The 16618-nt window shown below is 37.4% G+C and overlaps 1 protein-coding gene and 1 long non-coding RNA gene across 6 annotated transcripts in view; one reads left to right on the top strand and one right to left on the bottom strand.

Annotated features, from left to right (window-relative positions):
* Positions 1–16618, bottom strand: part of CFAP44 (cilia and flagella associated protein 44) — a 154661-nt gene that overhangs the window by 131170 nt on the left and 6873 nt on the right. For 3 of the 4 annotated variants that reach the window (XM_058437495.1, XM_058437496.1, XM_032150163.2), the window contains exons 2-6: positions 15567–15671; positions 6650–6802; positions 5586–5739; positions 3440–3602; positions 1–103 (exon numbers count right to left, since the gene is read on the bottom strand). In XM_058437495.1, coding sequence (XP_058293478.1) covers positions 1–103; positions 3440–3602; positions 5586–5739; positions 6650–6802; positions 15567–15666 — 673 coding nt within the window. In that variant the 5' untranslated portion in view covers positions 15667–15671. Of the gene's footprint in view, positions 104–3439; positions 3603–5585; positions 5740–6649; positions 6803–15566; positions 15672–16618 lie in introns of those variants that run through there. The other variant, XM_058437497.1, reaches the window with a different exon arrangement.
* On the top strand, positions 7020–16008 carry LOC116466946 (uncharacterized). Of its 2 annotated transcripts, XR_004247686.2 has the most exons (4): positions 7020–7068; positions 8351–8516; positions 15585–15673; positions 15795–16008. It is a non-coding gene; the product is annotated as an uncharacterized LOC116466946 (long non-coding RNA). The 2 variants fall into 2 exon arrangements; XR_009213129.1 differs by lacking the exon at positions 8351–8516 and having other exon boundaries at positions 7022–7068; positions 15795–15841.

The following is a 16618-nucleotide window of genomic DNA, read 5'->3' as shown; positions in this document are numbered from 1 at the left end:
CTCGAAGGATTCTGTATGGTCTCAGAGAAGGATATTCATAGATGATAATATCTGGAAAACTCCCTTTTTCAGCTACTGTGAAATAAGTTTTATGTGGATGAACCTACAAAAGATAAAATTTCACCAAAATATTAAAAGAAAGATTTTTGTATAAATAGTCTGATTAATGCAGTATTTAGCATCCATTATTTTATAATTTCTTTATTAGGCTTTACTCTAATAGAAAATTCAAAAATGGGCATCAGATATTTAATGATGGATACAATTGAAACTGAAAACTAGAAGAATACACAGTTTAAATTTTACTTTAAGACAGCCATTTCTAACTCTACAATTTCTTTAATTGCCATTGGAAGAGCTAGAACAATGGTTCTCTATCTTCAACGTGCATCAGAATCCACTAAAGAGCTTATTAAAATACAGATTGCAAGCCCTAACCCCCAGAGTTTCTGACTTAATAGGTCAGGCTGGGACTCAAGAATTTGCATTTACATGTCTAATAAGGTAATTTCTAACTACGTGATTTACATTCTAACAAGGTGATTTACATTTCTAACAAAGTGATGTTGATGCAGCTAGTTTGGAGACCTTGCTTTGAGAATCACTGAGATGAATTGTCTACCCTACATATAAATCAACCTAAATTTTGTATAGAAAAATTCATGGAATGTATGGGATTCTTGTTTCCAGACCAGGTTACATCACAATTTTTAAAATTTCACTGTGGAAAAAGTTACAAACGAATGTAAACTTACTAAAAGTGAGAAAGATATAGTACTTCCAAGCCAGACACAGAGGAAAATACAGTAAGTATGCCCTGGATAAACTATTTGTGTCAGTATTTTCAAAGATAGCCATATAAGTTGGATAAAATAGTATGTTCATTTCTGTTATTTTTGTCTATTGGTAAGCCAAATGTGTAGGAAGGGTAAATGGCCAGCCAAAAAATGAAAATAAAAATAAGCTGTTATAAGGATAAGCTATTTAAAACACATATTATGCTTATAAAATTCTGTTTTCAGATATTATTTCACATCTCCTGATTATATATAAGACAAAGAGCCTGGTTCTCAGACATAGATTGCTAATCCTGGTACCCAAGATAACATTATTTCCTTTAAATTTTATACCAACCTTGTGAGCTTGGATACCATTATTATCTCCATCTTATTGATGAGTAAACTGAGGCACAGAGTTTAAGTAACTTTCCTGCAGTCACACAGTCTACAATGTGTTAAGTGTAAGAGATTGGATTCAAGCTAAGTATCAGAGTCAGGAAGCAAACGGGCCTGAGAAATAGCAGATCTCAAGGAAGTAGGGGACATGGATTAAGACCATATCTATCTAGATTCCCATTTGTAAAGAAATATGGTGTAGAACATGTGGTCAAAGAAATTTGGATGAAGATTCAGGCAAATCCTTTACCCTCCTAGGTCTTGTCTACAGTAAATTAAAAAGTTTCTGCCTCTCATATTGGAAATTGCTGTGGGGTTGAGTTTGGGAGTTTTATTTATTTATTTATTTATTTATTGAGACACAGTCTCACTCTGTCACCCAGGCTGGAGTGCAGTGGCACGATCTCTGCTGTCTGCAACCTCCGCCTCCCAGGCTCAAGCAATTCTCGTGCTTCAGCCTCCCTAGTAGCTGGGATTATAGGTGTGTGCCACCACACCTGCTAATTTTTGTATTTTTAGTAGTTAAGGGGTTTTACCATGTTGGCCAGGCTTGTCTTGAACTCCTGGCCTCAAGTGATCCACCCACCTCAGCCTCTCAAAGTGCTGTGATTACACGTAGGAGCCACTGTGCCAAGCCAGGAGTTTTATTTTTGGTGAAGACCTGGAATTAGTAAATCATTTACTTTACACTCAACATAGAGATTCACCATACCTTTTCCAGGTAGGGTGCCCAGACACTTTTCTCATAGGTTTCTCATAGCCTTGCTAAAGTATTTCTCAACCATAACTGGATAACTGTTTCAGAAAAGATGAGGTAACATGGACAGTGGAGGCAAGGCCTCTGTCACTACCCAGGCTTCAACAGCTCCAGTACACATGGAGAAAAGGCCTTGTGGACATAAAACTGCTCAACATCCAGGTGGATGAGGATTAGGATTGGCATTTTTTTTTTTTTTTTTTTTTTTTGAGACAGAGTCTTGCCCTGTCGCCCAGGCTGAAGTGCAACGGCATGATCTCAGTTCACTGCAACCTCCACTTCCCAGGTTCAAGTGGTTCTCCTGCCTCAGGCTCCTGAGTAGCCAGGATTACAGGCGTGTGCCACCATGCCCGGCTAATTTTTTGTATCTTTAGTAGAGACAGGGTTTCACCATGTTGGCCAGGCTGGTCTTGATCTCCTGACCTCATGATCTACCCGCCTCAGCCTCCCAAAGTGCTGGGATTACAGGCATGAGCCACCGTGCTTGGCCAGGATTAGCATTCTTGACCACACTACACCTCTGACTACTGTCCTCAAACCAAATTATTTTATAACAAAATATTAAAATATAAATTTTAAAACTATTACGGCCATAAAGTAATAGATAAATACGTGATAATTAGATGTTTCTTGGTCCCCTGCAGATGGTGTGGACCTCAGGGCTTCTGAAACCTCATAGGCCCTGACTGACTTCCCTCCATAAAATCCACGACCCTCTTGTTGGGCCCATGGCTATCTGCACACAGCTATCACCACATTATCTTGTACTTGTGTGTCTAGTTTTTTGTTTTTCTTTTTACAAATATAGGTCTTGTCTCTTTAGATGGATTTTAAACTCTGAATTCACAGAGGTCATGAGTTCTTCTTCATTTAAATTCCCCACTATATGTTCTGTATAGTGTTGGATGCACAGTATTACATAATAAATTATTGCTGAACTTATTAATTAGTCTTATAACAAACTCTCCGAGGACATGGACTTTTATCATGTACACATACTATATATAGATAGGTGATCAAGAAAGAAACAAACATGATAGTATCTTTCACTCCATACATCTCAACATATCCTGTTTCCATAGTCAATCTATGTCTACGTCCTATCTGTGTGTCTCACATTTTCCTCACCTTCTCCATTCCCATGGCCATGTGCCTGCTTCAGTCTTCAGATTAAGATTCTTTAAAATCTCCCCACTCATCTCCACTTCTAATCTAAATATGAAAAACTTGCACAACTATGAGGAAGTCACCTAACCTCTATAAGCCCATTTCCTTATCTGCAAAAAGAAATAATAATATTATAATAGTGCATAGAGGTAATGACAGTGAATGAGTGTTTGTAATAACTGAACTGAAAATGCCTTGGAATAAAGACAGCTGTGCATCTCATGTGATCCCACAATACTGTGCACGGTGTTGGCATCTAACAACCATGTTGGCTGGTCCACAGAACAAGAAAAAAGTTAGGTTTTTTTTTTTTTTTTTTTCTAATTTATTGAAGGCATACCCCAATGACGCCAATTCCTTCACCACTGCTACTTCGCAGGTAGATCTGTTCCTTGGTTTTCAAATTCAGAAAGATCAGTTGGTTCCCAGCTATGTACATTGCGATACTGTCGTCCAGAAGTTGTAGGTTGGCTCGCTTTCTACATTCATAACCAAAAGAATGTCTGAGGGAAAGTTGCTAAGGAAAAGAAGTGAAAAACAATACCATCCTAGGGATTGGAAAAGTGATGAAATAAATTTTTAAATCTATACTCTTAGATGAAGACATGAGGTTGAAGTAGTTGAATTTTACCCTGAAACTCATGATTTTTCTACGTATTACTAACAATTTTGTTTTTAAATTAGGTGAGAAAAAAAAAGGCCTGGGCAGGAAAAAAATAAATAAATCAGGTGACTATCCCCATACTCTGCTTTAGTTACTATTTTAATTTTTCTGGGGAAATCCTGAGAGCCCATTAATTGTTTTTGCAAAAATAAATAAGGTTAAACCTATTTGGGTACCACAGGCAGCAAATGAAAGGGTTAATTAAAACAGTACTTAGGGAATACATGATAGCTGACCTGTTCTTCCTAGAATTCCTCACAAGATACAGAAATTATATAAGTCCATCTGCAGAGAGGAGAACTAAATCTAATGGCGGCCATCCCAGCAAGGCAGAATTTTATTCAAGGCCTGAAAAGCTCTCTAGTGAGCCATCCAAAGTGGGGTAAGCTACTTTGTGATCTTCCTGGTGTTGAAAATGTTTAAGAAAAGGCTATAGTTTATACAGCCACCCATCCAGCATGAATAGAGATAATTCATATATTGAAATAAAAGTTGAAGTTCTTCTGACTCTGCTGTTTAGAATTTGGGCATATTTGTCTAATACAGACCCTCCCATCCTGGAGCAGTGAGAAGGCAGTGCACTGCCAAACCATCTCGGAGTTTTTTCAGAGTACATATGCCCAAGCCCCTCTCCACACAGAACTAGCACAGTAGGTCCAGGAAGGCATCAGAGCATTGTGCACTTTAGGAAAAACTTCCAGGGGACTCTAATATACCACCCCACCCCATTCGGGAAAAAAAAAAAAAAAAAAAAAAAAAAAAAAAACAATTTTTTGAAAAAAATTTCTAAAAAAAAGAAAAAAAAAAAAAAAAAAAAAAGCCATGAAGAGAGAAAATTCCAGGTTACAAGATAATTCAGCGTGAATTAGTTTAGTTACACCTGGGATTTAACAACATGTTCTATTTTTATGTTTTTATGTAAAAAGCAAAACTAGTTAGGGAGTACACCACCCTATCTCTGAAAGTATTCCTTATGTAAGAGGCCAGTTGGTGCTTTAGGCCATGTGGTGATAAGTACTAACTATCCAAAAGGGAAGCACAGTAAATTGCCAGCTAAGGACCTCAATGGAAACTGTTTTCTAACTACCCGCATTGCAAACCTAACATCATAATGTGATGACAAACATGAAATCCCCTTGTCAATCATCCCTGTTTCTACATATCTTCAAAGACTCTTATTCTCCAGACCAATTAAAACTTGATATTTTGTGCCCTGTTTCCTAAGAATTGTCTTCTCTGATAGCTCATCTGATATATAATGTGAAAGTACTAATGCCTTACAATGGACAGACACATAAGTGTTTCAAGAAGGGAAAATGATTATTTAACTTGACAGGCATTGACAAAAGTAAATGGGAACAAAAAGCCTTCTGATTTCCTTCACTCAGGTCTCATGAACTGCAGCCTTTCCACCTGTGCAAAGGACAGCCAGAAAAATATTTCTCTGTATGGTTATTTGGCATCAAGCAAAAGCTTAGTTTAAATTAAGATCATGCATTTCTATAAAATCTCTAAGAATTCAAGCTTCTTAGAATTACCTAACATGGGTTGGCACACTTTTTTTTATAAAGGGAAGGTAGTAAATAGTTTTTGCCTTGTGAGCCAGATGGTCTCTGTCACAACTACTTATCCCTGTCTTTGTTGTGTGATGGCAGCCATAATAAACAAAATGTAAGCAAATGGATGTGGCTGTGTTGCAATAAAACTTCATTTACAAAAACAGGTGGGAGGGCACATTTGGGCTCCCTGGGCTATAGTTTGCTGACCTCTGACCTAAGAAATGAAAATCCCAAAATTATACATATTTAGCCAGGGTGGATACACGAGTGTGAGAAGATCCAGTGGTATGTTTGAATCCAGAGTCACAAAAGGCATCGAAGCAAGCTCCATATAATCATAGAAGAATCTCTCTGATATTTTCTTCTTAACTTCTTCCTCTGCTTCTTCCACAGCTGGGGCAGGGGTTTGCTGAGGTACTAAAAAAATAAAATAATTTAAGAAGAGTGATATGGTTTGGCTGTGTCCCCACCCAAATCTCATCTTGAATTGTAGTTCCTATAATCTCCACATGTCATGGGAGAGACCTGGTAGGAGGTAATTGAATCACAGGGGCTGTTACCTCCATGCTGTTCTCATGATGGTGAATGAGTTCTCACAAGATCTAATGGTTGTATAAGGGACATTTCCCTCCTTCACTCTGCACTTCTCCTTCCTGCCATCATGTGAATAAGGACATGTTTGCTTCCCTTTCTGCCATAATTGTAAGTTTCCTGAGGCCTCCCCAGCCATGCAGAACTGTGAGTCAAGTAAACCTCTTTCCTTTATAAATTACCCAGTCTCAGGTATGTCTTTATTAGCAGCGTGAGAACGGACTAATACAAAGAGTGCCTGGTGAATCCAAAATTGTATTTCCCAGAGAAAGGAGGAATATACACAGCCTGCATTACTCTAGCAGTAAGCACTACTACTGGCTTGAAGATAGGAAGCCGTCACCAATGAGCATGGAAGGAAGAGCCATCATGCCCATGTGCATCAGGAGTAAATGCAGAGTTCTGGTCAGTCATGGCACAACAGTCTCCAAGGGGAACTCCCAATTACTTCCAAGGGAAAGTTGAACTCCCACTAATCTGTAGTGGAGCAGTTTTTACACCTTCTTAAAACCCAGAAGAATGAGTGTCAGAGTACTCTATGTGATCCTCAGAAATAAAAACCACAAGTCTAGGGCTGCTGAAGTACCCTACCAAAATATGCACTTGTCCTTTTATCATTCCCACACATATATACATCCTGCACATTTTTCTTTCTATGGATTTATAACTGTTCCATTTGTCTGGGCTTTGTCTCTAAAACAGTGACAATTACTGACAGAAAACTAATAATACCTACCTGTAGTGCTTTGCAAATCATCATACTGAAATGAACTCAAACTTCCTTCCAAACGTTCCTCATCTGAGTCTTCTTCTAAATATGATCCTTCCCCTTCAGTAAATGTTTCATCTGTGTCATCTTCTAAAAATGTGTTATCTTCTTCAACAGGAGCTATTAAAATTTGTTTTAATAACTTCTAAATTTTGATTAAACATTTTCTTATTTCTAAAGTAGCTAAAACTTCCAATTTGCTTGTGCTATAGATGTAATAAATCTAATACATACTCAAAAATTTCTAGAAGAATCATTTTATTTGGTCAGTCTTGTAACTTTACAAAATAAGAAAGCCTTTTCTGTTTGTTAATCTCCATTTTAACTTCATTTCCAGTCTATTTCCTATCACTAATACTTACAAGAAGAAAAAGATAAAGAAAGAGGTTAGTACACTGCTATCATAATTTCAACTAAATTCAATTTTACTAACTTTTATAGGGAACCTGTTATGTTAAAGACAAATAAGGCTTATTGTCTTTCTTTCTCTGAGTATGATGATTTCTCTTAGAAGTGATATCCCAGGAATAAGTTGGAATATTGGCTTTAGGACAAGCTGGGAATGAGAACTGGGATAGGAGTAGAATGGCCCTAGGTATAAGCCAACATTCAGATCAAGTCCAAACATGGGGATGGTTAAAATATACAATGCCAAGCAGGATGGGTATACTTTCATATAGGGCTAGGTGAACTTTCAGAAGAATAAGGAAGAAATGGCAAATGTACTACTAGGTACCAGAGCTACGTAGTAGATCCGAGATGAGGCTAAAAGATTAGGAACAAAGCCCAAGACTAATATGAATAAGATAGAAAAGCTGGGCCAAGCCAATTAGTTGCAGAACAGGGCAGAGTTCCTTAGGATTCATGTATTTGGATGGCAAGAAAGTAATCCTGGGTGACTAAATCGGCCAAACAGATTCCCCAAGGGGGGGCCCTGGAGAACTGCTCTCTGATAATATCTTAGCTCTTTCTTGTGACTGTAGCAACAAAAGACTATTTCCTCATTTCAAGATTAAGGCACTACAAATGTTACACTCCTAACCGCTGGGTTCCCCGGGAAAGGAGATAGAACTGGTAGATAAGGTGATCACTGATTAATGAATTGAGAGTGAATACAGATGAAGGAGAAGAGGTAATAAAAAATAATGGGTATTCTGATCCTGGAGTTGTGCTACTGATGGAAAACTAGAGTTTGGGGAAAAAAACTAATTTGGCAGGAAGTAGGCACATTAAATCAAGCTGGCGAATCAACACACTTAGGCAACTTTGTGAGGGCTGGATATTTCTCTATTTTTATAATCCTAAAATAGACAGGTGGAAGACTTATGGTTTGAAGAATAAATCAGTATTTGCCTTTCTATTCTTGGAAATAATCTAAAATCAACATTGAGAATAAATGACAAAAACACAAACTCCATTTTTTTATGTAACTAGAAGCAGTTAAAACCCGAAATCACAAATGGATGGCAGGGCTGCTGGCAAAAGGGCTGGCAAAATTAGTGGAGACTGAACAAGGATGGGTGCAGGAGGAAGCAAAGGAAGGTGACCAAGGAGAAAGGAATGCCATAACTATAGATATCAAAAAGAACCTGTTGGGATTTTTGGTGTATGACCCACAATTTTATATGTGAGTTTCTTCCATTTTTTTTGTTTGTTTGTTTCCTCCAGCCAATGGATGTAGGAAGCTTTGGGGCCTCTCCTCTCCAGCTATCTCAGAGATACTGCTTCCTGCAGTTTGCCTCTGTGATTCCTTATTTACCTCGACCGTTTCCATGAGATTAAGAACACTATAAGAAAGCCTACAAATGCTATGGTTGCACATACAGAAAAATCCGTAAGAGCTACTTTATAAAAAATTCATAAGAACTAAACTATAATTTATTATAATCTTAAAAAGAGTTCAGCATGGTTACTGCATACAACAACAATATACAAATATTAATAGCAGGCATGTATACTTTGGCTATTATGAAGTAACTAGTACCAGGCTGCTCTCTTACTATGATTGTGGAATTACTTAGTTTTTCTTTAATTCTGTCTATTTTTGCTTTGTGTATTGTGATGCTGTTACTAGGTGAATACATATTTATGATTATTATGTTTTCTTAATTGAGCCTTTTATCTTTATGAATAAATTGATCCTTTTACCCTTATGTCACTGGTAGTACTCTTTGCCTTGAAGTCTATTTTATCTGATATTAATATAGCCACTCCAGCCGTGTTATGCTTACTGTTTGCATGATATATATTTTTCCAACCATTTACTTTCAACCTATTTGTATCATTATACTTAACATGTGTTTTCTATGAGCATAATATAGTTGGTTCTTGTTTTTATTAGCCATGCTGATAATCTCTGCCTTTTTATATTAATGTCCAGTTCACTAATAATTAATGTAATTATTGATATGGTTAGATTTTAATAACATATGCTTGTGAAATTAGCAAACAATATTTGATAATTTATTTTCTGTTTTTCTCCTCCTACCTGTCCTTTTTCCTTCTTTTTCTCTTTCCATGTTTTCTTTTAGATTATTTACTCTTTAGAATTCTATTTAAATTTCTGTTGGCTTTTTAGCAATTCTGTGTTTTATTAGTGGTTGCTTCAGAGATTGTAATATATAACAACTTTTCACAGTCTACTTAGAGTTACTATTTATTATAATAACACGTATCCTTCAGCAATTAATAGAACAACTAGTCAAAAACTTAGTAAAGACATAGATGATCTGAACATCACTATCAACCATCCTGACCTGACATTTATAAAACACTTACACCTATCAATACAGGATGCACATTCAAGCACACATGGGTCATTTACCAAGACAGATCACTTGCTGTGACATAAGACCAGTTTTAATACATTTAAATGGATTGAAATCATATAGAATAGATATGTTCTCTGAAAACAACGGAGGTAAGTTAGAAAGCAATAAGGATAAGATACCTTGAAAAAAAGTCCAATATTTGGAAATTAAATTACACAAGAAAAATAATGCATGGGTCAAGGGGAAATCAACAAAGAAATCAGAAAATTTTTCAAATTAAATTATTATTAAAATACAATATATTAAAATTGAGATATAGCTAAAGCAGTCCTTGGAGGGAAATTTATAGCTTTCAATACAAATGTAAGAAAAGAACAAAAGTCAAAAAAAAACAATGACCTAAAGTTCCACCTCAAGAAACTGGAAAAATAAATGAAAAAAAAAAATCCAAAGTAAATTAACAAAGCCAAAATCTTAGTCTTTGAAAAGATCAACAATGTTGATAAGCTCCTAGCTAGACCAATGAAGAAATAAAAGAGAAACAACATAAATCTCCAACATCAAGAATGAAAACAGATCCTACAAAGTTATGACAACAAATTTGACAATTTAGAAGAGAAGTGAGCAAATTCCATGAAAGATACAAACTTGCAAAACTTACTAAAGAAGAAATAGAGAGCCCTCTATTTAAAAAATTGAATTCATGGTTAAAATTTTCCCACTCATCAAGAAAATTCCAGGCCCAGACAGCTTTACTGGTAAATTCTACCATGCATTTAAGGAAGAAATAATACCAATTCTACACAAAATATTTTTGAAAATAGAAAAGAACAAAATACTTTCTGAAATTATTAAATAAGGTCTACAATAATTTAGTCCTTTGATAAGAATCAGAAATCAATGCCTTAGTAACTAACAGTCCTTCACCATCATGAGAAATGATGGATGGTTTAGCTGGTACACTTGACCTAAATTTCTTAATAGAACTCAGAGAGGGCAGAAAACTCTTGTTAAGTATGGGAAAAAGTCTACTCCAACTTCTCTGCTTGGGTGGAATACAAGGACTTTTATTCATTCTACATGAGAATCCCAGAGTAAAAACTTGCCCGGATGTGTTAACAAGCCTGAGAGCAAAGCAAGGTTTCCAGGGGTGGGGGGAATGCAGCTATCAGGTATGAGGCTGAGCCAGGAGGGAGACACCTCTCCACTCAGCAACAAGGTACAGGATGTTCAGAATGCCAGAAAATTATTTCACATTATAATTTGGGAGTCTAAGACCTATGATATGTGAACTAATTAATGAGCTGAGCACCGGGCCAGGTCACACTTGAAAAGGTCTGCCTCTAAGAGGGTCTGACCTAAGGAAGGCAGTGCTAGACAAGGGGTCATTATCATTAATTCCATCAAGGGAAAGTTGAGAGTAGCATCCAGGAAAACACTGCCAAGGACTGGAAACCAACACAGACAATTCTGTGACAGAAATGTAGGGAGTACAGAAACATGAAAAAGGAAAAACAAGGGGGGAACAAACTAAAGTTTCTGAGGTACGTGATATAATCATACTTTTTGGAAAGAACTCTAGTGGTGGTATGGAGGGAGATCTGGACAGGAAGACTGAGGTAGAAATCCATGTTGCAAGAGTCCAAACCAGAGAAGATAAATGCCTAAAATAAAATATAATTGGAGAAACCGTATATTTACAAGACATGTCTGCAATACAGAACCAAAGACAAAAACCACATGATTATCTCAATAGATGCAGAAAAGGCCTTTGACAAAATTCAACAACGCTTCATGCTAAAAACTCTCAATAAATTAGGTATTCATGGGACGTATCTCAAAATAATAAGAGCTATATATGACAAACCCACAGCCAATATCATACTGAATGGGCAAAAACTGGAAGCATTCCCTTTGAAAACTGGCACAAGACAGGGATGCCCTCTCTCACCACTCCTATTCAACATAGTGCTGGAAGTTCTGGCCAGAGCAATCAGGCAGGAGAAGGAAATAAAGGGTATTCAATTAGGAAAAGAGGAAGTCAAATTGTCCCTGTTTGCAGATGACATGATTGTATATCTAGAAAACCCAATTGTCTCAGCCCAAAATCTCCTTAAGCTGATTAGCAACTTCAGCAAAGTCTCAGGATACAAAATCAATGTACAAAAATCACAAGCATTCTTGTACACCAATCACAGACAAACAGAGAGCCAAATCATGAGTGAACTCCCATTCACAATTGCTTCAAAGAGAATAAAATACCTAGGAATCCAACTTACAAGGGATGTGAAGGACCTCTTCAAGGAGAACTACAAACCACTGCTCAATGAAATCAAAGAGGATACAAACAAATGGAAGAACATTCCATGCTCATGGGTTGGAAGAATCAATATCGTGAAAATGGCCATACTGCCCAAGGTAATTTATAGATTCAATGCCATCTCCATCAAGCTACCAGTGACTTTCTTCACAGAATTGGAAAAAACTACTTTAAAGTTCATATGGAACCAAAAAAGAGCCCGCAACACCAAGTCAATCCTAAGCCAAAAGAACAAAGCTGGAGGCATCACACTACCTGACTTCAAACTATACTACAAGGCTACAGTAACCAAAACAGCATGGTACTGGTACCATAACAGAGACATAGATCAATGGAACAGAACAGAGCCCTCAGAAACGATGCCGCATATCTACAACTATCTGATCTTTGACAAACCTGACAAAAACAAGCAATGGGGAAAGGATTCCCTATTTAATAAATGGTGCTGGGAAAACTGGCTAGCCATATGTAGAAAGCTGCAACTGGATCACTTCCTTACACCTTATACAAAAATTAATTCAAGCTGGATTAAAGACTTAAATGTTAGACCTAAAACCATTAAAATCCTACAAGAAAACCTAGGCAATACCATTCAGGACATAGGCGTGGGCAAGGACTTCATGTCTAAAACACCAAAAGCAAGGGCAACAAAAGCCAAAATTGACAAATGGGATCTAATTAAACTAAAGAGCTTCTGCACAGCAAAAGAAGCCACCATCAGAGTGAACAGGCAACCTACAGAATGGGAGAAAATTTTTGCAAGCTACTCATCTGACAAAGGGCTAATATCCAGAATCTACAAAGAACTCAAACAAATTTACAAGAAAAAAACAAACAACCCCATCAAAAAGTAGGCAAAGGACATGAACAGACACTTCTCAAAAGAAGACATTTGGCCGGGCGTGGTGGCTCACGCTTGTAATCCCAGCACTTTGGGAGGCCGAGGCGGGAGGATCACGAGGTCAGGAGATCGAGACCACGGTGAAACCCCGTCTCTACTAAAAATACAAAAAATTAGCCGGGCGTGGTGGCGGGCACCTGTAGTCCCAGCTACTCGGAGAGGCTGAGGCAGGAGAATGGCGTGAACCCGGGAGGCGGAGCTTGCAGTGAGCCGAGATCGCGCCACTGCACTCCAGCCTGGGTGACAGAGCGAGACTCTGTCTCAAAAAAAAGAAGACATTTATGCAGCCAAAAAACACATGAAGAAATGCTCATCATCACTGGCCATCAGAGAAATGCAAATCAAAACCACAATGAGATACCATCTCACACCAGTTAGAATGGCGATCATTAAAAAGTCAGGAAACAACAGGTGCTGGAGAGGATGTGGAGAAATAGGAACACTTTTACACTGTTGGTGGGACTGTAAACTAGTTCAACCATTGTGGAAGTCAGTGTGGCGATTCCTCAGGGATCTTGAACTAGAAATACCATTTGACCCAGCCATCCCATTACTGGGTATATACCCAAAGGACTATAAATCATGCTGCTATAAAGACACATGCACACGTATGTTTATTGCGGCACTATTCGCAATAGCAAAGAGTTGGAACCAACCCAAATGTCCAACAACAATAGACTGGATTAAGAAAATGTGGCACATATACACCATGGAATACTATGCAGCCATAAAAAATGATGAGTTCATGTCCTTTGTAGGGACATGGATGAAACTGGAAAACATCATTCTCAGTAAACTATCGCAAGGACAAAAAACCAAACACAGCATGTTCTCACTCATAGGTGGGAATTGAACAATGAGAACTCATGGACACAGGAAGGGGAACATCACACGCCGGGGACTGTTGTGGGGTGGGGGAGGGGGGAGGGACAGCATTAGGAGATACACCTAATGCTAAATGACGAGTTAATGGGTGCAGCAAAACAACATGGCACATGGATACATATGTAACAAACCTGCACATTGCGCACATGTACCCTAAAACCTAAAGTATAATAATAATAATAATAAAAGATTTTAATGCAAATTTTGCATGTGTATTGATTTTCCCAGGACCTGATCTTCTCTAGGTGAACAGTCAAAATTAAATTTCTAAAATCATATTTAGGATTAGAACCTTAAAAAGTCAAGATTCCACTAAGATACCTAACATCATGATAGTCAGTCAGAAAGAGCCAGCCGTCTTTCAAAAGTCCTAGTTATAAAATTCCTCCTTTTTTCTTCCATTGCAGTCTATGAAATCCTTCCATATGTTATCCAATTTAATTCCCAAGTGACTCATAATTGTTTTAATGGGTGAGAAAATTGAGACTCAGAAAGATGTGGTAATTTTTCCAAGATCAAGCATCTCCAAATGGTAGATCCAGGACTCAAAACCAAAGTCCAGGTCTCTTTCCACTACATTGTATCAGTAAAGTCCATATAAGACTTAGTAGCTCTCACAAGAGAACTCTAGACCAGACGTGTGGATAGGTTATTATCAACCTGTGTGCCAGGAGCTGTGATAAACAAGTAAAACACAGACTGCTCTTAAGGAACTTTGAGCTTTGTAAGGGAGTTGAACAAGTAAACCATTTCTGTTCTATAAACCCAGATATGCACTATTTAAAAATTATTTTGCCCATTTTTTGACTTTTAGAAAATTATTTTTATTTTTGTTGAAGTACACGCCCATAACTTAAAAAGTCAATTAATGCTAAAAGACTTGTCTTTTAAAATACTCAACTTTTCCCTGCTTAACAGCCTTCTCTATCTCTCCAGAAGAATCACTTTTAGCTTTTACTCTTTTTTCTTCTGATATTTACCTCCATATATCTAAATAATATGGATATATTGCTCTCTCTAGCCACTTTTAGACAGTGTTTATTATGGGAAGATGAAGAATGTTAAATCTCTATCACCACTTGCTATCTCTCCGCCCTTGCAATATAATTAACACACAACAAAACTATAGTGAAGTCCATGCTTACTGTTTTTAGTATACTGCCTTAATAACACTCATTCCTGAGTTAAGAATGTGTTATTTTATTTCCTTCTTGAACAACTTACTTTTCTAAAACTAATATCTCATTTCTTTTCACTTTTTAACTTTCTGGAATCTCCTGATAAATCTTTCGACATCTTGCCATAGTTCTATAAATTCCACTCAATTCAATTTTCTACATGCATCTATAACATAATCTATTATTTAACATTTTTAACTTTCTGGGAGGTGAAAATTCTCCTTTCCTTGCTTCAGTATAATTGTTCTCTGCATGGCTGCCCATGTGTCATCCTAGGCATTACCTTTGCTTTATTTCTATTTTGAATCTCCTATTTCCTGGACCATATGTAGTCTTTTTTCTTTGCTAACTCCATCATTTTTATGGAGCCCACCTTCCTACAGCTTTCTGGGAACAAGGAGTATAAGAGATCTATTTCGGCCCAGCATGGTGTCTCATGCCTGTAATCCCAGCACTTTGGGAGGCTGAGGTGGGTGGATCACCTGAGGTCAGGAGTTCGAGACCAGCCTGACCAATATGATGAAACCCCATCTCTACTAAAAATACAAAAATTAGCCAGGTGTGGTGGCGGGCGCTAAAATCCCAGCTGCTCAGGAGGCTGAGGCAGGAGAATCACTTGAACCCAGGAGGCAGAGGTTTCAGTAAGCCAAGATCATGCCATTGCACTCCAGCCTAAGCAACAAGAGCAAAACTCAGTCTCAAAAAAAAAAAAAAAAAGAGAGATCTATTTTATAACATCCAGATCTTTCTATTCTACTATAAAAATTAATTCTTCAAATGTTTACCTAAATTTAATACTTTTAAAACTATTCATATTATCTTTACTTACATCTTGATTCTGATTTAGAAGACCTCAGAGACTTCTTCCCATCACTCTTTGATGTAACTGATTTCTCCCCATCAGTATCCTGATCATCTGGTTCCTTCATTTCCTCTGTAAGTACAAAATTGAGATGAGATATAGATAATGTTGTAAAATTGAAACTAACAGATTTCCCCCTAACAAATTTCATAAGCACCAAACACCATCTGTGTCAATAATCCTTTGTTTGCACAGGATCCAGGATGACCCACCAGCAGAAGGGTGCAACTACCACCAGAGACCTCTGACCTCTGCAAGACAGCTAATTATAATCACAGATTCTCTTTCTCTAGGTAAATTGTCATTGTGGTGCACTTTGGTTTTCTAGAGGTCCACTACCAAAGTTCATCTTTTCCTCAAATGCTTCACCACTAAAATTAACCTTCTGCCATCCTACCTTTGGTCCATCCCTCCCTCTTTCTCTATTTTCAAATTCCCTTGGAGTTACTAATCAATTTCAGTCTTTAAAATATTTTTTGAGCACACCTGCGTGTATCAAGTCTTATGTTGGGTACTAAATTACAAAACTGGAGAAGAGAAATATGGTCCCTAACTTTATGGAGCTTGTTTAGAAAGATAGATATTAAACAAGCAATTAAAATAATGAGTGCTACAAAAAGGAAAATAGAAGGTACTGTGGGCATGTATAGCAAGAAGCCTAAAACATGATGGGGGGTTAGAGAAGAGGTGTTTGAGACATGGATGATGGTCAGGAGTTGGCCAGGCAAAGAATGTGAAAGATATGTCAGGCACATCAAAGACAGCTGCATCTTTAAAGGGCTGCAAGCAGTCTATTGGCCAGAGTGGGAGAGTAAAATGGATATTGAAGAGGAGTTGGGTACCATATCATAAAGTTGTCTCTAAGCTTTGCTAAGAAGTTTATACCTTATTTCCTTGACAACTGAAAACCATTAAAGGGTTTAAAGAGGGGAGTGACACAACAGGTTTTCTCTGCCCTCTGTCTATATTGCAGCTTTTCATATATTTGAAAACACCTTCCTTCTAAGTCTTCACTTCTC

The sequence above is a fragment of the Hylobates moloch genome, unplaced genomic scaffold (assembly GCF_009828535.3).
Source record: "Hylobates moloch isolate HMO894 unplaced genomic scaffold, HMol_V3 SCAFFOLD_4, whole genome shotgun sequence".
Lineage (NCBI taxonomy): Eukaryota > Metazoa > Chordata > Mammalia > Primates > Hylobatidae > Hylobates > Hylobates moloch.
The sequence above is the reverse complement of the archived record's forward strand: the minus strand, read 5'-3'. Positions and strand labels throughout refer to the sequence as shown.